This window comes from Heterodontus francisci, chromosome 5 (genome assembly GCF_036365525.1).
Source record: "Heterodontus francisci isolate sHetFra1 chromosome 5, sHetFra1.hap1, whole genome shotgun sequence".
In the NCBI taxonomy this organism is placed as follows: domain Eukaryota; kingdom Metazoa; phylum Chordata; class Chondrichthyes; order Heterodontiformes; family Heterodontidae; genus Heterodontus; species Heterodontus francisci.
The window spans coordinates 73,173,638-73,195,863 of NC_090375.1; the positions used below are offsets into that span (position 1 = coordinate 73,173,638).

Here is a 22,226-nt window from a genome sequence, read left to right on the forward strand (position 1 = left end):
GTAAAATTGCAAGCCCCTGACTGGAAAGATATTCGCATAGTAACAGACAGTGTTGGAACAATGAGGAACTAGTCCCTGCCCCAATTCACAGAAGAGACCTGGTCAAACCAGTCGGTCACGTGACCATGTGCTGGCCAACTAAGGGAGTTTTTATTTGGGTATAAAAAACAGAATTTGAACTCGGAAAGCCGTGTGCTCCCGGTTGGAACAGAACCTCCTCTCCAGTCCTGCCTGCCTCCATCTCTTTCCCACGGAACTGAATCTTGTGAAAACACGTGAACCTCAAAGGGAGAAAAGTCTCCTACGTGAACAAGGTTTAAGAACACTGGGCCCTGACGAACAGAAGACTACCTACAATCAAGTGAACGCGAAGCACAGTAAACAAGAAACTCTTCTGATTTTGCCTCAAACACCTCTGTACTATATTTTCCTCCTCTTTTCTGTCCTATTTGCAGGTGGGTACAGTGTGTATATGCTAGCGGTGGGCGCGTCTTATATCTGTAGGCGTTAACCGTATTAGAGTTTAAGGTTTAATAAATTTCAAGTTTCTTTAAACCTGAGAAAGCCTGCTTATGCTCATTTCTTTGCCTTATAATTGGAAAGCTGTGAACAAGGATTCACAAAGGAGGGGCTCAAAACACAGTGTAATTAAAATTAAACCCTGTTACAATAAGACCAGGTGAAGACAGTAAAAGACCCCTAGACACCTTTCTCATCTGGTCGTAACAATATCCTCCTCAGTTTCATACATGTCCGAGTTTTTTGTCATCTACAAACTTTGAAATGATGTCCTGTATACCCAAGTCCAAGTTATTAATCAATATCAAACAGAGCAGTGGTCCAAATACTGACCCGTGGGAAGCACCACTAAATATTTCCCTCCAGTCTGAAAAACAATTGTTCACCTCTGCTTTCTACTTTCTGTCCTTAGCCAATCTTGCACCCGTGCCGCCACTGGACCTTAAATCCCATGGGCTTTAATTTTGCTAGCAAGTCTAAAATGTAATACATTATCAAATTTCTTTTGTAATCCATAGACACAATATCTACTACCCTCATCAATCTTTTTCATTACTTCATCAAAGAACTTGATCAAGTTAAATCAAATACAACAGAAAATACTACGGATGCTGGAAATCTGAAATTAAAACAGAAAATGCTGGAAATACTTAGCAGGTCAGGCAACATCTATGGAGAGAGAAACAAGATGGCGTTTCAGGTCGATGACCTTGCATCAGAACTGGAAAACATTGGAGATGTAACAGGTTTGAAGCAAGTACAGAGGCAGAGAAAGGAGAAGGGAAGGAAAGAGCAAACAGGAAGGTCTGTGATAGTATGAAGGCAGGAGTGATTGACAAAAAGGATGATGATACAAGGCAGAAAGGGGTGGTAATGGAATAATAAAGGAAACAAAAAGTGCTCTAGAGGAACTGAAAACGATAAAAGCAGGAACATTACCAAAAGGTGCTCTCTGAAAAATTGGGAGCAGTGGTTATAATCTGAATTTGTTAAACTCTGTTGAGTGTGGAAGGTTGTAAAATGTCTGATCAGAAGATGAGATATGTTCCTCGAGCTTCTGTTGAACTTCATTACAACAGTGTCGGAGGCCAAGATCTAAGTGAGACTGGGTTGGAGAAAGATAGTTTACCTTTAGCACATCCATGCTGACTTTCATTTATTATCCCACACTTTTCCAAGTGCCAATTAAATTTGTCACAGGTTATTGTCTCTAAACGTTTCCCAAGGACTGACGTTAGGTTGGCTGGCCTGTAATTGTCAGGCTTATTCTTCTCCCCATTTTTTCAAGAGGGGTGTTAACATTTACAGTCCTCCAGCCAATCCGATTCACTCCACGTGATAACAGGAAACAGTTGAAGGCTCTGGATACTGCAAAGGCTATGGGCCTTGACAACATTCTAGCAATAGCACTGAAGGCTTGCATTCCGGAACTAGTCGTGCCCCTAGCCAAGCTGTTCCAGTACAGCTACAACACTGGCACCTACCCGGCAATGTGGAAAATTGCCCCGGTATGTCCTGTGTAAAAAAAAATAGCAGGACAGATCCAACCCGGCCAATTGCTACCCGATCAGTTCTACTCCCAATCATCAGCAAAGTGATGGAAGGGGTTGTCCACAGTGCTCTCAAGCAGCACTTGCTCAGCAATAACCTGCTCATTGACACTCAGATTGGGTTCCACCAGGGCCACTCAGCTCCTGACCCCATTACAGCCTTGGTTGAAACATGGACAAAAGAGCTGAACTCCAGAGGTGAGGTGAGAGTGACTGCCCTTGACATCAAGGCAGCATTTGACCGAATCTGGCACCAAGGAGCGCTAGCCGAAAACTGGAGTCAACGGAAATCGGGCAAAACTCTCTACTGATTGGAGTCATACCTAGCACAAAGGAAGATGGTTCCTTTGAAAGTCAATTATCTCAGTCCCAGGACATCACTGCAGGAGTTCCTCAGGATAGTGTCCGAGGCCCAGCGATCTTCAGCTGCTTCATCAATGACCTTCCCTTCGTCATAAAGTCAGAGTGGGGATGTTTGCTGACGATTGCACAATGTTCGGCTCCATTCGCAGCTCCTTAGATAATGAAGCTGTACATATCCATACGCAGCAAGACCTGAACAACATCCAGGCTTGGGCTGATAAGTGGCAAGTAACATTCGCGGCACACAAGCGACAGGCAATGACCATCTCTTAAACAAGAGAGAATCTAACCATCTCCCTTTGATGTTCAATGGCATTACAATCACTGAATCACCCCTATCAGCATCCTGGGGGTCACCATTGACCAGAAACAGAACTGGAGTAGCCATGTAAAGGCTGTGACTACAGGAGCAAGTCAGAGACTGGGAATTATGTGGCGCGTAACTCACCTCTTGTCTCCACAATGCCTGTTCACCATCTACAAGGCACAAGTCAGGAGTGTAATGGAATAATCTCCACTTGCCTGAATGGGTGCAGCTGCAACAACACTCAAGTAGTTTGACACCATCCAGGACAAAGCAGCCTGCTTGATTGACACCCCATCCACCACCTTCAATATTCACTCCCACCTTGAAGGGCAGTAGATGAATGGGAACATCACCACCTGCAAACTTCCCCTCCACGGCGCACACTATCCTGACTTAGAACTATATCATTGTTCGTTCACTGTCACTGGGTCAAAATCCTGGAATCCCTTCCTTACAGCACTGTGGGTGTACCTACGCCCCAAGGACTGCAGCAGTTCAAGAAGGCAACTCACCACCACCTTCTCAATGGCAATGAGGGTTGTGCAATAAATGTTGGCCTAGCCAGCGATATCCACATCCCCTGAACAAATTTTAAAATAGTTCTCTGGTATTACCCCTGTATCTGTTGAGGATTGGAAGACGGTGGCAAGAGCCTCCGCAACTGTCACCCTTCCCTCAGTAACCAAGGATGCATCCCATCCAGATGTGGATAGCTATTCTACTTCGAGTACTGCCAACTTTTTAAGTAACTCCTCTTTACTTATTTTTATCCTTAAATATCAGTATAACCTCCTCCTCTACTACTACATTGGCAGCATCTTTTCTAGTGAAAGCAGATGCAAGTACTAATTTAGTGCTTCAGCCATGCCCTCTGCCTCCACAAGAAGATTTCCCTTTTGATCCCTAATCCCCATCCTTCATTTTGCTATTTATTGGTTTCTAACAGAATTCTTGGTTCCTTTTTATGTTAGCTGTTAATCTATTCACATACTCTCTCTTTGTCCATCTTATTCCTTTTTTTTTTAAGATCTTTTCTGTACTTTTTATAACAACAAAAGCATTTTGTGTATTTAGCTAATGCATGACTAGGTGTTTAATCTGTTTTTATTTCAACCCTGAGTAGGACTGGCACGTAGCTATAGTTCTTTTGTATGACCTTTCTCACTAGTGAGATAAAATGACAATTTTGTTATCCTCCCTTTTTATAGAGATATAAAATGAAAATGGTAACCAAGTAAATCTTGGTTCTGCATTTCAGAAGCACTACACCAAACCACAGTGGATTGTGTCCCATTTGTGCTAAATAGCTGAATTACACAAATCTGGTAATTCTCCAGTAAGCTTAATTGTTACTTCATAAAATGATAGCACACACCAATGAAAAATGTCAAAGCTGCGAGCTCTTGAGCAGAGGAGCTAGGTTGGAACAGATAAGAGTTCAGAATGAGCTTTAAGAAAGAGTTTCATTGAACTACTTTGTCACTGTGAAGTCTTTTGTATGTACCTATGGTTTTGGAGCACTGAGCATCAGTATAGAAACATAGAAAATAGGAGCAGGAATAGGCCATTCGGCCCTTCGAGCTTGCTCCGACATTCATTATGATCATGGCTGATCATCCAACTCAGTAACCTGTTCCCGCTTCCCCCCCATATCCTTTGATCCCTTTCCCCCCAAGAGCTATATCTAACTCCGTCTTGAAAACATACAATGCTTTGCCTCAACTGCTTTCTGTGGTAGTGAATTCCACAGGCTCACCACTCTCTGGGTGAAGAAATTTTCTCCTCATTTCAGTCCTGAAAGGTTTACCCCGTATCCTTAGGCTATGACCCCTGCTTCTGGACTCCCCCACCATCGGGAACATCCTTCCTGCATCTACCCTGTCAAGTCCTGTTAGAATTTTATAGGTTTCTATGAGATCACCACCCCCCCCACCCTGACCCTCACTCTTCTGAACTCCAGTGAATATAATCCTAACCGACTCAATCACTCCTCATACATCAGTCCCGCCATCCCAGGAATCAGTCTGGTAAACCTTCGCTGCACTACCTCTATAGCAAGAACATCCTTCCTCAGATAAGGAGACCAAAATTGCATACAATATTCCAGGTGTGGCCTCACCAAGGCCCTGTATAATTGCAGCAAGACATCCCTGCTCCTGTACTCGAATCCTCTTGTTATGAAGACCAACATCCCATTTGCCCTTTTTACTGCTTGTTGCACCTGCATGCTTACCTTCAGCAACTTGTGTACGAGAACACCCAGGTCTCGTTACATATTCCCCTCTCTCAGTTCAAATAATCTGCCTTCCTGTTTTTGCTACCAACGTGGATAACCTCACATTTATCCACATTATACTGCATCTGCCATGCATTTGCCCACTCACTCAACTTGTCCAAATCGCCCTGGAGCCTCTCTGCATCCTCCTCACAACTCACCCTCCCACCCAGTTTTGTGTTTTCTGCAAATTTGGAAATATTACATTTAGTTCCCTCATCTAAATCATTAATGTATATTGTGAATAGCTGGGGTCCTAGCACCAATCCCTGCGGTACCCCACTAGTCACTGCCTGCCATTTGGAAAAAGACCCGTTTATTCCTACTCTTTGTTCCCTGTCTTCCAACCAATTTTCTATCCATCGCAATACACTACCCCCAATCCCATGCGTTTTAATTTTACACGCTAATCTCTTATGTGGGACTATGTCGAAAGCCTTCTGAAAGTCCAAACAAACCACATCCACTGGCTCCCGCTCATCAACTCTACTAGTTACATCCTCGAAGAATTCTAGTAGATTTGTCAGGCATGATTTCCCTTTCATAAATCCATGCTGACTCAGTCCAATTCTACCACTGTTCTCCAAGTGCTCTGCTATAAAATCTTTGATAATGGACTCTAGAATTTTCCCCACTACCGATGTCAGGCTGACTGATCTATAATTCCCTGTTTTCTCTCTACCTCCCTTTTTAAATAGTGGGGTTACATTAGCTACCCTCCAATCTGTAGGAACTGTTCCAGAGTCTTGGAAGATGACCACCAATGCATCCACTATTTCTAGGGATACTTCCTTAATTACTTAGGGATGTAGATTATCAGGCCCTGGGGATTTATCGGCCTTCCATCCCATCAATTTCCCCAACACTATTTCTCTGCTAATACTGATTTCCTTCAGTTCCTCCCTCTTACTAAACACTGTGTTCCTCAACATTTCTAGTATGTTATTTGTGTCCTTCTTTGTGAAGAGAGAACCAAAGTATGCATTTAGTTGGTCAGCCATTTCTTTGTTCCCCATAATAAATTCCCCTGTTTCTGACTGTAAGGGACCTACATTTGTCTTCACCAATCTTTTTCTCTTCACATACCTATAGAAATTTTTACAGTCAGTTTTTATGTTCCCCGCAAGCTTACTCTCGTACTCTATTTTCCCCTCCTTAATCAATCCCTTGGTCCTCCGTTGCTGAATTCTAAACTGCTCCCAATCCTCAGGTCTGTTGTTTTTTCTGGTGAATTTATATGCCTCTTCCTTGGATCTATTGCTATCTCTAATTTCCCTTGTAAGGCACGGTTTGGCTACCTTTCCCACATTACTTTTGTGCCAGAAAGGAATAAACAATTGTTGCAGTTCATCCATGCACTCTTTGAATGTTTGCCATTGCCTATCCACTGTCATCCTTTGAAGTAACGTTTCCCAATCCATCAGGTATGTATTTGGAGTATTAAAGTGGTGCATGTATAGACACGTTTCTTTTATATTGATAGTATCAGTTTTAACGCATTCCCATATATGCTTTAAGAAAAGCAAAAATTCTGGTATCACAGGTCATGTAGCATCAACAGGCATTTCAGCCTTCAGAACAGAAAAATAGAAGAAACGAACATTAATAGAATCAGAAAGTAGAGGGGAGATAAACAAAAAATAAAAAAGTAGCCAAGAACTATCAGAATGATTGTTGGACGATAACCGATTATCTCCGTTAATGGAAAGAAACCTTAAACAAGCCAGGAACATGTGAATAGATGTAGCAAGAAAACAGGAGAGATGGAAATGCAGAAAATTGGTGTATTAGGTTTGAAATCAAAGCAGATGATGATGGTAAGGCACTGTGCGTCCACTAGCTAGAAATAACTAGTCCAGAGGGAGGGGGCTCCCTTAATACCATTCCTTCCTGACTACGATAGCTCCTCCCCAGAACCATAATAGGATTCCCCTTGCCCACACCTTCCACTACACCAGACTCTACATTCAATGGATTATGCTCTACCATTTCTGCCACTTCCAGAACAATGTCACCATCACATATTCCCCTCCTCTCTCCTTTCAGTATTCCGAGGGGACTGTTCCCTCCATGACAGCCTGGTCCATTCTTCAATCACCTCTCACCTTCCTACACCATCTTCCCTTGCAGTTGCAGGAAATGCAACACCTGCCCTTTCACCTCCTCCCTTTTCACTTTAAAACAATCCTTCCAGGTGATGGTGATTTACTTGTACTTTCTATTTCGTATACTGCATTCACTGCTCATGTTGCAGTCTGCTCTGCATTTGAGAGACCAAACGCAGATTGGATGATTGCTTGGCGGAATACCTCCGTTTAGTCTAAAAGTGTGACCTTGAATTTCCATGACTTGTCATTTTAGTTCCCTGCCCTCCCACTCTGACCTCTCTCACCTTAACCTCCTACGCTATTCTAATGAAGTTCAACGGAAGCTAAAGGTACAGCACCTCATCTTTTGATACGGCTCTTTACAGCATTCTGGCCTCAACATTGAGTTCGACAATTTCAGATCATAATCACCACTCCCATTCTTTTAGACAGCAGCTATTAGCAATGATTCTGTTATGACCATGTACACCTCCTCTAGATCAGTGGTTGTCAGTGTGGTGCACGGATTGGTGCAAAATGCAAGTCACTGATGCGCAGCATTGCAGCCAAGGCCATATGAGAGAACAGGCCAGAACCCTTGTCCCCACCACTCGCAGGCTGGCTGTTCCTTGCATGGCACTAGTTGTCATAAGTACAAGAAACAACAATGTAGTTTTATAAGAAAGATTTATGTTACTGTTGATTTTGTTTGATTAATATAGTTTCCATAAGTCCGCATTAATTTTGATGAGTTTTTTTGCAGTGGCAAGCGACAATGGGTGGGGTAGGACAGGTAAGTGGTCCGCAGTGTCTTTTGCCCCACCTAAGTGATCCGTGGATGCAAAAGTTTGAGAACCACTGCTCATTACTTGTCCAGTTATCATCCTTTTTGGCTTGCACCATCATTCATTTCATCATTTAATCTCTCCTGCATTCCACCCTTTCACAGTCCTTTTCTTCTTTCCTCCCCTTCCCTTTCCCTGCCTTTGCATTTCCTCAAAACCTGTTGCATCTCAAACTTTTGACGGTCTGTTGATAGGTCATCGACCTGAAATGTTAACTCTATTTTTCTCTCTCCACAGATGCTACCTGTCCTGCTGATTATTTCCAGCATTTTCTGTATTTGTCATGCAATTTTTCTCCCTGGCCCCATGCTAGTTGACATTGTAATTACTTCTCTGTCCCCAGCTACTTTCCCTTCCCCTTTTAAAACTGCCATCCTCAACCCTTATGCCCATGCAAACTACTACCCAATCCCTAACCTCTTGTTAAAAAACAAGAAATGCTGGAAATATTCAGCAGGTCTGGCAATATCTGTGGAGAGAGAAGCAGAGTTAACATTTCAGGTCAGTGACCCTTCTTCAGAACCCTAACCTCTTGTTGCTGCCCAAAGGCCTGGAACATGTTGCCTCTCAGATCTTCCCACAACTTCAGGTTTGAATTTTGATTTTCATGTCTCCTGTAGCACTGAATCAGCCCTAACAAAAGTTATGAGCAACATTCTGTGCAACTAACCATGGTGCATTGACTTTCCTCATCCTCTTTACAGCTTTCAACATGGTAGAGACTGCCATCTGCTTCCAGCATCTCTCCTCTATTGTCCAGCTCAGTGAAACTGCTATTGCTTGGTTTGACTGTTAGCGATCTCATCATAACCAGCATATCTCTAGCAATGGCTTCTCTTCCAACACTGTCACAGTCAGATTCACAAGGATCCATCTGTGACTGTGTTCTCTTCCCCGTCAATGTGCTGCTCCTTTCTAATGCTGTCCATGAATGTACGCAAATGACTCTACTGCTCCTGTTCAACTTCAAGCTGAGTATCCAACCCTATATCCTCTATCACAGACTGCCTTATTTCTACCTCTGGAGCATCACCCTCCTCATCTCATCCACTGCTGAACCCCTCATATAAGCCTTCATCATCTCCAGACCTAGTTACTCCAAATTCTTTTCCGCCATCCCATATTTGCCAATGTGTCTAAAACCCAATTGCTTGTATCCTATCTTGTACGAAGTTCCACTCACCCTCATCCTCTCTTTTTTTTCTTAATATTTGTACCTAGGTTATGGGTGACACAGGCTAGCCAACGTTTATTGCCTATCCCTAGTTGCTCTGAGGGCATTAAGAGTCAACCACACCATGTGGGACTGGAATTAGCTGTAGGCCAGACCAAGTTGGGGTGACAGGTTCTGGTCCTTGCAAGATGTTAGTGAACTAGTTGAGATTTTACACCAGTCCAGCACCTTTCATGGTTATTTTTCCTGATACGTCCACAAATTAAAAGATTAACCGAACTTAGCTTCTTGTCATAATGGGATTTGAACTAGTGACTTCTGGGTTACTAGTTCAGTATCGTAACACTGGCATACTTACATTGGCTGCAAGTTTCCCACTGCCCCAACCTTAAAATTTCCTTATTTTTAAATTCCTTCGTGTCCTTACAACTCCCTGTCCTCTTCTGCAGGCCAATGAACCCCAGCCCTAAACTCTCCATTCCTCTGACTCTGGCCTCTGTGTACCTTTCCCTCCCTTTGTTCCGACATCCCTTCAGCCACTTAGGCCCCACTTTCTGGAATTCTCTATCTCCTCACCTCTTCACCTTCCTCCTCTCACTTTACAATGACTTTCTCCAAGCTTTTGGTCACTTCTCCATCTCTCCTTTGGCTCCACATCCTGTTTCCTAACAAAAAATAAAATACTATAGATGCTGGAAACCTGAAATAAAAACAGAAACTGATGGAAACATTCAGCAAATCAAGCAGTAGAAAGTCGGGTCATTGAAAAGGTCTTTGACCTCAAATGTTAACCTGATCTTCCTCTATTTTCTTTGGCCTCTGCCAGTACCATGGGACTTCTTTTTCTTTACCCATCAATAACTTCCGCAACTGTATTAATTCTGATGGCATTTGGCACAATAGGCCTGATTTCCCTGATCAGGTGCTCCTGATGAGCACATTTGCACGGAGTGCTAGTCAGAAGTCAGAGACTAGGTGCTGCTGCTTATCAGGAATGCCCTGTTGGGGAATAAACCTAAGTATCTCATTAATAGAGCATATCTTGTGTCAGTTGGTTGAGACTGCAAGGTACTAGGACAGAGTGGCCAGCAAATCTGATCACAGTATTTTAGGTGAGATAGGATTATACACTAAATGTGCCCCAGGTGGTCTGCCTACAAACTACTAAAGAAAGGCAAGGTCAAAAAGTTTAAATTTGCTTGTATTTAGACACTTGACATTGTAACCTGTAAGTCATAAATGGCTGTCCTGTATATTGGGATAGTTGTAGCCATTAGTCTGTTCCACTTTTGTTCTTGGTGTGCAGTTATGATCCAGAATATCATAGACTCTTAAATCTAGCATACGGCAGCTCTTTTATTTTGTGAACCTTCCCTGGAGTGTTTTAATCATGTGAATTTTTCAGGTTTTCCATTGTAGCGATTTTTGAAAAATTGATGCCGTAATTATGTTACTAGAACTGCAGAACACAGAACAATGCACTCCTGTATTTGTCAGTGTACCCCCGCTCTGCTAAGAAATATTGACATAGATTTTACAATTGCACATTTTCTTTGAACATTGTAGGCTAATAAGCATATGTTGCTTAGAAGCAATGTTTGCCTGTAAATAAACCTCCAGTTAAATGATGATGTAATTCAGTTCAGAAATGGGGATATTTTCCTGTCTAAGCAAAAAAAGGTTGATGAACAGGATAGAACTGTAAAGATAAAAGCTTGTTTGTCAAACCATTCATGCATGAATGCAAAACATCATAAAATACTAAGAAAGGCAACAGATTTTGTTTTCAAGACTGCGCAGACCTCTTTAGGCACAAATTGAGATGTACCCGACTGATGTCTTTTCCTGTTATGAGTGAGAATGAATTCTTGGGATTTACCATTACTAGAATACAATTGAAGCACATATGAGGCATTTCAATAATTAATGTATTGTAAGTAGAGACAGAAATGCTAAGAAACCAAGACCAATTATTTGATCAGTATATTTTGTTTTCCAAGCCTTTTTTAAATTACATTTAATACCCGGCTTAAATCACTAATGTTTACAGAAACCAGGATGACCCTGTTCAAATTGTGGCATGTTCATGCAGAAGCCAGAATCAAATGGCTGGATTTGGGTTGTTTTTTTTTGGTTCCTTCTTGCAATAGCAGCCATCATGAGCTAATTAAAAATAGGCTATTATGGGACTGTGATAAGTCAATATGTAAGTGCATCACTGACAATACTGAGTCACACAAACTGAAATGGTCCAAGGTTCAATTCTTGGTTTGAGCAGGATAACTTGATCTTATGCCTGAGCAGTGGTGAAAATGGTACATCTGGGCTCAATGCATCTAAATTTGGCAACGGAATAGTGATACGAGGCTTCTCAATCCATTGATCGCTTCTTGGGAAGTACAGGTGTGGATGCCAAGTGGGAACTTAGCTGTGATATTCTAAACTCTCTTTTCCCCACCCCACACCTGTGTCAAATAATCTGCTCAAGCTCAGCCTTATTTTGACTGTAACTCTTCAGGTTACTGCAGATTTGATTGGACCCTTTCAGTCCTGTCCCTTAAACACAAAATACTTCTTAGCCACCAGGTGCAGAAAATTCTGGCAGTAATAATTGTTTTTAGGATCAGATTTTAATTGCATTTGAACGTTTAAATTGATTGATCAAGCAACAAATGGCCAAGTGAAGTATCAGAATCTACTCTTACAGTCTTTCCACTCCAAACATAATAGAGTTGCATGGTCTACTTTTTCTGCTGTATATATTTCTCTCTGTTCCTTATCCAAATTGCTGTAGTTCAGGTATGTTATTTTCCCACTTTATTTGCTTTTTCAGTCTCTTTGTGGAGCAGTCTTTGTCAGCAGTCATTCAGTTCTTATTGTGCATCTTCAGTGTTACACTTTGAAGATGGGGAAAAAAGCTTGGTTTTCCTAGGACAAAAGTATAATTAAATAGCAGTCCAAGATCAACCTATATAGTGTGTTTAATTGCAGTTTACATAAGTTATTTGTGCTCATAACTAGTCATAGAGTCATCGAGAGATACAGCACTGAAACAGGCCCTTCGGCCCACCGAGTCTGTGCCGACCAACAACCACCCATTTATACTAATCCTACATTAATCCCATATTCCCTATCACATCCCCACCATTCTCCTACCATCTACCTGCACTAGGGGCAATTTACAATGGCCAATTTACCTATCAACCTGCAAGTCTTTGGCTGTGGGAGGAAACCGGAGCACCCGGCGGAAACCCATGCGGTCACAAGGAGAACTTGCAAACTCCGCACAGGCTGTACCCAGAACTAAACCCGGGTCGCTGGAGCTGTGAGGCTGCGGTGCTAACCACTGCGCCCTGTGCTGCCAACTAATAGAAACTTCTGCTCCTATTACAATATATTCAAACTCTAAACAATATCATCCTGATTAAGGCAGTCAGTGACTTTGAATGACCTCAGTCAATACACTATTCAGAGATTTATTTTTTAAAAAGGCCACAGTATGTTTTATGTAGTACTGACTGGCAGCACTTGTATACATGACTTCAAAGACACTTTTAGTTTATTAGTGTTTTTTTAAAATCAAATTTCCAGAGATTGGAAGCTGCCTCTCTTCATAAAATCTCCAGAGCAGGTCATTAAAGATGTAATCACACTCTTAAAGAGCTTACTTTCTGTACTGCTTCGTTGTCAACCTCCCTTTCATCACCACGATTCTGGAGAATCACTTCCAATTTAGTCTGATTTCTACTACAAGTACACCACTGAAACAGCTCTAATCAAAGCAATTAATGACATTTTATTTAGATACAACTGTTGTGCCTTCCCTGATCTCTCTGCAACATTCAATTAGATTAACCAAATCATTCTGCTCTGGTATCTCTCCTCTGGTATGCCTCCATGGCACTGTCCTCGCATGGTTCCATTTCCTTCCATTCCATTGCAGCCAGCTCATCTCCTGTAATTGCTTCTCTAGCGTTCACATGGTCTCCTTTGATACACAGCTGACTGTTCCACTTATGTATGTTACCTCTTATTGACATCATCCATGAACATGGGGTCAGTGTTCACACATGCGTCAGTGATACCCAGTTTCATCTCTTGACATTATTTTTGATTCCCCAACTTGTTACTCTACTATCCCATTTCCTGTCTAACACAAAATCATGGATAGAGGATAATTATGGACTGGGAAGGCACTGGATACTGCAAAGGCTATGGACCCTGGCAACATTCCAACAATAGTACTGAAGACCTGTGCTCCAAAACTAGCCGCGCCCCAAGCCAAGCTGTTCCAGTACAGCTACAACACTGGCATCTACCCGGCAATGTGGAAAATTGCCCAGGTATGTCCTGTGCACAAAAAACTGGATAAATCCAACCCAGCCAGTTACCGTCCTATCAGTCTACTCTCGATCATCAGCACAGTGATGGAAGGGGTCATCAACCGTGCTCTTGTGGCATTTGCTCAGCAATAACCTGCTCACTGACGTTCAGTTTGGGTTCTGCCAGGCCACTCAGCTCCTGACCATGGACAAAAGAGCTGAACTGGTGAGGTGAGAGTGACTGCCCTTGACATCAAAGCAGTATTTAACCGATTATGGCATCAAGGGGCCCTGGGAACCGGGGGGAAAATGCTCCACTGGTTGGAGTCATATGTAGCACAAATGAAGATGGTTGTGATTGTCGGAGGTCAATCATCTCAGTTCCAGGACATCACTGCAGTAGTTGCTCAGGGTAGTGTCCTAGGCCCAACCATCTTCAGCTGCTTCATCATAAGGTCAAAAGTGGGGATGTTCGCTGATGATTGCACAATGTTCACCATTTGCAACTCCCCAGATACCGAAGCAGCCCATGTCCATATGCAGCAAGACCTGGACAACATCCAAGCTTGGGCTGATAAGTGGCAAGTAACATTTGCACCACACAAGTGCCAGGCAATGACCACCTCAAGCAAGAGAGAATCTAACCATCTCCCCTTGACATTTAATGACATTACCATCGCTGAATCCCCCCAATATCAACATCCTGGTGGGTGGGGGGGGGGTTGGTGGTTACCATTGACCAGAAACTGAACTGGACCAGCCACATAAATGCTGTGGCTACAAGAGCAGGGCAGAGGCGAGTAACTCCGTTCCTGTCTCCCCAGTGCCTCTCCAGCATCTACAAAGCTCAAGTCAGGTGTGTGATGGAATACTCTACACTTGCCTGGATGAGTACCGCTTGAACAACTGTCAAGAAGCCCGACATCATCCAGGACAAAGCAGCCTGCTTGATCAGTACCCCATCGATCACCTTCAACATTCACTCCTTCATCACCAACACACTGTGCCATCAGTATGTACCATGTACAAGATGCCCTGCAGCAACTCACCATGGCTCCTTCGACAGTGCCTTCCAAACCCACAACCTCTACCACGTAGAAGGGCAAAGGCAGCAGATACATGGGAAAATCACGACCTGCAAGTTCCCCTCCAAGCCTCACACCATGACTTGGAACAATATTGCCGTTCCTTCACGATTGCTGGGTTAAAATCCTGGAACTCCCTTCCTAACCTATAGCCCAAGGACTGCAGCAATTCAAGAAGGCAGCTCACCACCACCTCACAATGTCAATTAGGGATGGGCAATAAAAGCTGGCCTTGCCAGTGATGCCTGCATTCCCACATATGAATATTTTTTTAAAAAATTCCGCCCATGTTAATTCATCCATCCAGAGAGATCCTCAAGTCTTGCCATTTCAGGTATCTGAATGCTTATTGAAAGGTTCCTGGGTTTTTGCATCTACTAGTATTACTGGAAATCAGTTCCATTGGGCTGAATTTAGCAGAACCGGCGGGGCTCCGAGCACCTCTATTTAACGGCACTCGGGCAACTAATTTCCTGGTACCAGGATCCCCATCCCTTTAAAGACGGAAATCCTGCCTCCAAGAGCTGCCAGCCAATCAGCTCAGTAGTATCGGCAGCGCCACTGGTACTGCAGGAGGCCTGGACGAGGGGAAGGCAACAGGCCCTCTGCCTGTCTCCTGTCGCAATTCTGTGCCCCACACCCACCTCCTAGCCTGTCTCCGGGAGGCTCATTAAATCCCGCCCATGTGTGTGCTAAGAATTTCCTAACTTCAGTCCTAAATATGTCTTATTAGCTTGAACCTGTGTATGCCTGTCCTACTTTCACTATTTAATTAAAATAATATTCTGGATTTATAAAAACAAAGGTGACCGCGGTGACTGCAACAACTACCGTGGAATCTCCCTGCTCAGCATAGTGGGGAAAGTCTTTGCTCGAGTCGCTGTAAACAGGCTCCAGAAGCTGGCCGAGCGTGTCTACCCTGAGGCACAGTGTGGCTTTCAAGCAGAGAGATCGACCATTGACATGCTGTTCTCCCTTCGTCAGCTACAGGAGAAATGCCGCGAACAACAGATGCCCCTCTACGTTGCTTTCATTGATCTCACCAAAGCCTTTGACCTCGTCAGCAGACGTGGTCTCTTCAGACTACTAGAAAAGATCGGATGTCCACCAAAGCTACTAAGTATCATCACCTCATTCCATGACAATATGAAAGGCACAATTCAGCATAGCGGTGCCTCATCAGACCCCTTTCCTATCCTGAGTGGCATGAAACAGGGCTGTGTTCTCGCACCTACACTGTTTGGGATTTTCTTCTCCCTGCTGCTCTCACATGCGTTCAAGTCTTCAGAAGAAGGAATTTTCCTCCACACAAGATCAGGTGGCAGGTTGTTCAACCTTGCCCGCCTAAGAATGAAGACCAAAGTACGGAAAGTCCTCATCAGAGAACTCCTCTTTGCTGACGATGCTGCATTAACATCTCACACTGAAGAGAGTCTGCAGAGTCTCATTGATAGGTTTGTGGCTGCGGCTGCCTGCAATGAATTTGGCCTAAGCATCAGCCTCAAGAAAACTAACATCGTGGGACAGGACGTCAAAAATGCTCCATCCATCAATATCGGCGACCACGCTCTGGAAGTGGTTCAAGAGTTCACCTACCTAGGCTCAACTATCACCAGTAACCTGTCTCTCGATGCAGAAATCAACAAGTGCATGGGAAAGGCTTCCACTGCTATGTCCAGATTGGCCAAGAGAGTGTGGGAAAATGGCGCACTAACACGGAACACAAAAGTCCGAGTGTATCAAGCCTGTGTCCTCAGTACCTTGCTCTACGGCAGCGAGGCCTGGACAACGTATGTCAGCCAAGAGTGACGTCTCAATTCATTCCATCTTCGCTGCCTCCGGAGAATCCTTGGCATCAGGTGGCAGGACCGCATCTCCAACACAAGTCCTCGAGGCGGCCAACATGCCCAGCTGACCCAACTGAGTCAACGGCGCTTGAGATGGCTTGGCCATGTGAGCCGCATGGAAGATGGCAGGATCCCCAAGGACACATTGTACAGCGAGCTTGCCACTGGTATCAGACCCACCGGCTGTCCATGTCTCCGCTTTAAAGACGTCTGCAAACGCGACATGAAGTCCTGTGACATTGATCACAAGTTGTGGGAGTCAGTTGCCAGTGATCGCCAGAGCTGGCGGGCAGCCATAAAGGCGGGGCTAAAGTGTGGCGAGTCTAAGAGACTTAGCAGTTGGCAGAAAAAAAGACAGAAGCGCAAGGGGAGAGCCAACTGTGTAACAGCCCCGTCAACCAATTTTATCTGCAGCACCTGTGGAAGAGTCTGCCACTCTAGGATTGGCCTTTATAGCCACTCCAGGCGCTGCTCCACAAACCACTGACCACCTCTGTGCACTTATCCATTGTCTCCCGAGATAAGGAGGCCAAAGAAGATTCTGGATTTACTTTTCCCATTCCCTATTTTATATACCTCTATAAAATCACTTCTCAAGTTGAAATGCCAAGTGTTTTCAGTTTTTCCTCACAGCTCAACCATTTGTCATTAGAGATCAACCTTGTGGTTTTTCGTGACCGTGTTTAGACCATGAATGTTTCCCGTGTCCCAGTGACTAGACTTGAACGCACACCTTAAGATGTGGTCTGACCAGAGCACTATTCAGTTCAGATGCCATTTCCTCTGACTTCTCTGCTGTTTTGGTTTTATATTGATTGGAACCATTGAGCCTTAACTATGACTCCTCGTTTTCTTCCAGCTTGTCTATTTCAGCATCATTTCTGACACGTGTATGTCATTTACTTTCTTCTTGCAATTTGCAATACTTTGCACTTGTTTCCACTAGATTTTGTGTGCCATTATTAAACCCTCTTACATATTCTGTCTAACAGTTTACATTACATTATTTCTGAGCTGCCTCCTTCAAGTCCACAACGCTCCTCATTTGGTATCATCAAATTTGAACACTTTGTGATGAGTTTCTGATCCAAGTCATTTATATAAGTTAGACACAATAGTGTTCCAACACTGAGCTCTGGGGCACCCTGCTCAGCATTTCTCCCCTATCCTGATATAACAAGTACTTACTTCCTATCCTTCAGTCAAGTTCTTATCCATTTGCAGAGTTTACTGTTAGTATTGAATTTAACTAACAACCTTTGGTGTGGAACTTTCTCAGAAGTCTTTTGGATGCCTGTGTGCACCACATTTGGGGCTTATCACAGTCCACTTACATTCTCCGTTTGTCAAAGAAGTCGAGGAGGGTACTCAGGCAGGATCTTCCCTTTTGAAATCCATGTTGACTGATATTTACTAGGTTGTTGCTTACAAATAATCTTCATGTTTACTCCTAAGAATCAAAATTGATTGCATTATTTCCGATGGAAATAACGAGTCAGTAATTGCTTGTGTTTGATTTCACCCCTCTCCTGTCCCCCCTTCCCCCCCAACCCCCCTCACTTTGTGAATATAAACACCACATTGGCCTGTTTCTGAACTACTGGAACCACCCCCCCGCCCCCAATCACCGGAAACTCACTCAAAATCATTTTCAACACCTTACTGATCTCTACTCTCACTCAGCATTCTGAAATATATACCATTGATCTCTGGAGATTTATTTGTTTAGCTAATTGAAGATTTCCTTCGTTAATAGCAAAATACATTAAGTAGGTTAGCTCTATTTGGGAAAGGCTTGAATACTTGAAGGAAATAATCATTCAGAATATTTACCTTTTTAAGTTCATTTTCAATGTGACGTCACATGCTACTTTTGTGGTTTTTTTGCTCTTCAGTGACTGCCATTTTATAGCCATGGTACTAAAAGAGTATTTTACTGTTGTGTTTAGCATATTTGTTTTCTTGGTCTCTTTTTATTCCTCTGATTTTTCTCCTTTTAACAAATGTTTGCATTTCCCAGTGAATTTCTTGAGCGTTCTCTACCAGGATATGTCCACGTTATCTTTGGTTTTTAATAATTTTGTTAGTGTCACACTTGTTTGATCAGGGGTTGTTGATTTTATGAATGTAAGTGCCCTCCATGGTCTATTTTATTCTTTAAAGGTGATCCACTTGTCCTCTACTGAATTTTCATTGAGAACCAGCTTTAGTTGTTCCCTCATTTCTTTGAATCGAGTATTGTAAAAGTTTTATTCCTGACTCTTTGGCCAGGATTTAATATGGAGGCAGTGGCCCTGCCACTGGCTGGAAAGTCGGGGACAAGCCCACCTCCGTGAGCCCTGGAAAGCACGACCGTACTTTATGATGCTTGAGCACTTAACTGCCTGCAGTCGTGGCTTGCGCCCCTCTAAGGAAGGATGTCCCATCTTCAAGAGCTGCCAGCCAGTCGGAGAGCCGGCAGCTCTTCAGTCCCTGTAGTGCCACTGCTGGGACTGCAGCAGCCAGTGTGAATGCCCAGAGTGCCAGTAAGTGGGGTCAGGGATCGCTGGGGCCAATCAAGCAGGCCCTGGTGAGGGGGGGGAGGGGGTGGGCAGGTCAATCGCGAGGGTGGGGGAGGGGTCTTCCATCGGGGGTGACACTTTCTGCTGAAGGGGGGGTGGGGGGAAGAGAGAATCCCTTCCTGGGCACAGGGAGACCTTTGCTTACCATTGGCAAGACCAAAAGCATCCTCTTTAGACCCCAGCAGAAATTCCGTGTCTTGGCCCTAATCCCATTTCTTTCCCAGAGATTTATGGAAGAGGCTACATTCTCCAATTTATCACTTGTAACCTATAAATGTAATTTCATCAAGCATTTTTCCAACTATCATAAAAATTACAATTTTTTCTATTTTAATCAGAATTGCTTATTAGCTATTTTAACTAGGCACAGTAATGCATCAGTAAATTCTATTGAATAGTGTGCCTTGAGACCTTACTAATGGATATTCGATTTGGCAACCATATTTTGTAGTTTGCTTGTGCTCCTAGGCAACATATATTTTCTAACCCTGCTCAAGCTACTTTGAACAATAAAGCCAGTTTTCAAGTCTACTTTCAAAGAAAACTTTTACAGATAGTTATTGCTATCATTCACTCTTGCAGTAATGCTGATGTTTTGTAAAAGATATATATATTTATATCACATATTTTATACACACACACACACAATATAAAGGATGTAACATACTTAAAATGTGTTCATTTAAATTCAAGTCTGGTACACTGCTGTGTAGCCAACTTGAACTTCCTTTTGAATGATTAGTGAATGCAAAAAGAATTTACAAGTTTAGAAGTTTATTAAGTATAAACATTTATCACTTTAGGGCTTAGATTTAAAATTGGTACAGTTGGTTCTGATTCTGTTAGGACCAGTTAAACTAAACAAACTTTAGATAAACTGATGGATCATATACTCTTGCAGTGAAAATGCTAAACTGAAAATGTATATGGTCCACTAACTAAATTTAGGTAGTAGGTATGTAGTGCTGTAGACTTAACCTGCAAGGAGATAACATAATTGAATACAAGAAACCTCACTTGTAAGTAATACTTGTACTGAAACTAACCAACAAAACTGAAATATAATTTTGCAGTGTGGTTGCAGGAATGAATTGATAAACAAGACTTTCTACCTTGGCTGATGATCTATAATAAATGATAATTTCTTGCTGCCAGAAATTCAGTATTAGTGTTATTGCTAAGACTGAATAAAGTTCAAATTTGTTTACGGACTGCTGGTACTTGTGTGTGTCTCTGTTTGCATATACCTTGTGCTTATCTAGGTCAAAGGTGGTAGTGCTACCCAGTGAAATATTTTTCATTCACACACTCCTTTGGACATTTCCAGCTCTTTTATGGAAAAGATTAGATGCATTATTAGCCTCAATGTCCCTATTGCCAGTCCAAGTATAAAAGAACATGCCCTAATCACAATTATGATATTCTTATTTTCTACATAATTGCCCTATAATCTCTGTCTCTCAGATTGCTTGAGCTTGTATGTGCCAGCAACAAACTTCTCCTGCCCAAACTCCTTTTGGCATACAACTCAAAATATTCATATGTTACTGTTAGCTTGTTTTCTATGAGTTTGATTGAAGCCAAATCCCAAAAGGTAAACAGTTTTTCAATCTATCCCTTTGCCACTAAAACTATTTGTGCAAATTGTTTAAATGGATGACTTTAAGCCTTTACAAAAGAAGGTATTGCTTTCCCTTTTTTCGAGTGAGATGGGAGTGCTGAAGGTGTGCTGTCCTTTTTAGTTTAAAAAAAGTCATCATTGGCCCTCTCCTTCGGTTACACACTACCTATCTGAACTGGAGGGGCAAACTGCCTGTTTCAAAGCTCAAAACTAAAATGCTGACACCCGCTTAAATGAAGCAAGCCTTTGTGTAAAAATCCTTTTTCCTTGATGACTCAACTTGCTTATGAGAGAATTTAAATGAATTGGATAGTCCATTTAAGTGAATCGTGCTACCATGTACTGTCCACTGCTCCCAATTTGCTGCTATATCCACCTGGCATGTCCTTTGAATCCTGTGTCAATAGAATATCACAGCTGAATGCACAGTTGAGATTAAACTGGAGCAGCAGTTTGCCTCAGTTTGCAGTGAACATGTAGCAGCAGATGGGAAAATAGAAAAATTGCTGAATTCACCTAACTGTTTTGGGACACAAAATCTACCATACCATCAGGGTTCATTGTAGGGACTTAAGAATGAAATGATTTTTTTTCCTGCTTCTACTCAGTGCTTTCTCAATTGCTGAAATTGAAAACAGTGTGTGGGGGCAGATAAAATCAAACCTTTCTTATAGACCACTGATCCTCCAGTGGGCTCCTTTGTACCTTTTTTGTCATTGCGGAGGCTTTTGTTGGTCACTGAGTGCTTAGCAACAGCAGTCTTATGCTTTGAATGCCAGAGTTCTTTTCTTTTTGGCTTTGTTTTTCAGCATTTCAGAAATGACAGGGTTTAAGATTAAGTTAGAAATGTGAATTAGTGTTTCAAAATGATCAAACACAATTCTCAAATAATTTTCAACAAAATACTACCTGGTGTAAAATATTATCCATTGTAGAATGTTCCTATTTGATTATATATTATCACCATTGAATGGGTATGCATGCACTTTGGCCCATGCTCTACTTTTATGAGGCTAATTATTTGAATTTATTTACAGATATGACCCAAAATCTGTCAAAAGAATAAGATGAAATTGAGGAAACTAAACATCACTGGCAGCAATAATCAAACCCTTTCCTGCTTGGGCTGAAAAGAACTGTTGATGTAGCTGAAGATGATATCCAGGAGTCAAGTGTATTTTCTTTTGGACAGCTATTTATGTTTATTTTTAGCTTGTGTTCTCTCCTAGTTTTAAAAGTCAATCTTTTTCTGAGTTTTGATTGATTTTCTGTTGACCATGTGGTGAACTGCACCGAACTTTGTGGAATCAGGGAAACTTAAGAAAGCCATGAGGTAAAGAGGACTAATAAATGAATGTATATGTGTAAGGACGATTATCAGTAAATGTGTGAATGTATTATACAGTTCATTCCGAGAAATTGTATTGGAATTGTTTAAGATATATGCAAAGCAGAAAATTAAGCTGCTTTATATGCTTTATACTAAAGTTCACAAATATGTGGCCTTTAAAACAAACTAGTATTTTTATTACAAGTGTACAAGAGTCAAATTGGCAGATATACAGTTGCATGAGTTTTAGTAGCTTCTCCTATAACATGCATTCTTCTTCAGACCAAAATGTCTTGTAGCCTGTATTGTTTATACAAAAAACTAAATTGTTTTGCATATA

At 42.4% G+C, this 22,226-nt stretch overlaps 1 protein-coding gene across 4 annotated transcripts in view; it reads left to right on the forward strand.

The window, feature by feature from the left end:
• nbn (nibrin) overlaps nt 1–22,226 on the forward strand; it is a 92,057-nt gene extending 69,831 nt beyond the window's left edge. For all 4 annotated transcript variants that reach the window (XM_068031631.1, XM_068031628.1, XM_068031629.1 and 1 more), the window contains one exon: nt 21,594–22,226. In XM_068031631.1, the coding sequence (XP_067887732.1) occupies nt 21,594–21,627 (34 nt within the window). In that variant the 3' untranslated portion in view covers nt 21,628–22,226. The remainder of the gene's footprint in view (nt 1–21,593) is intronic.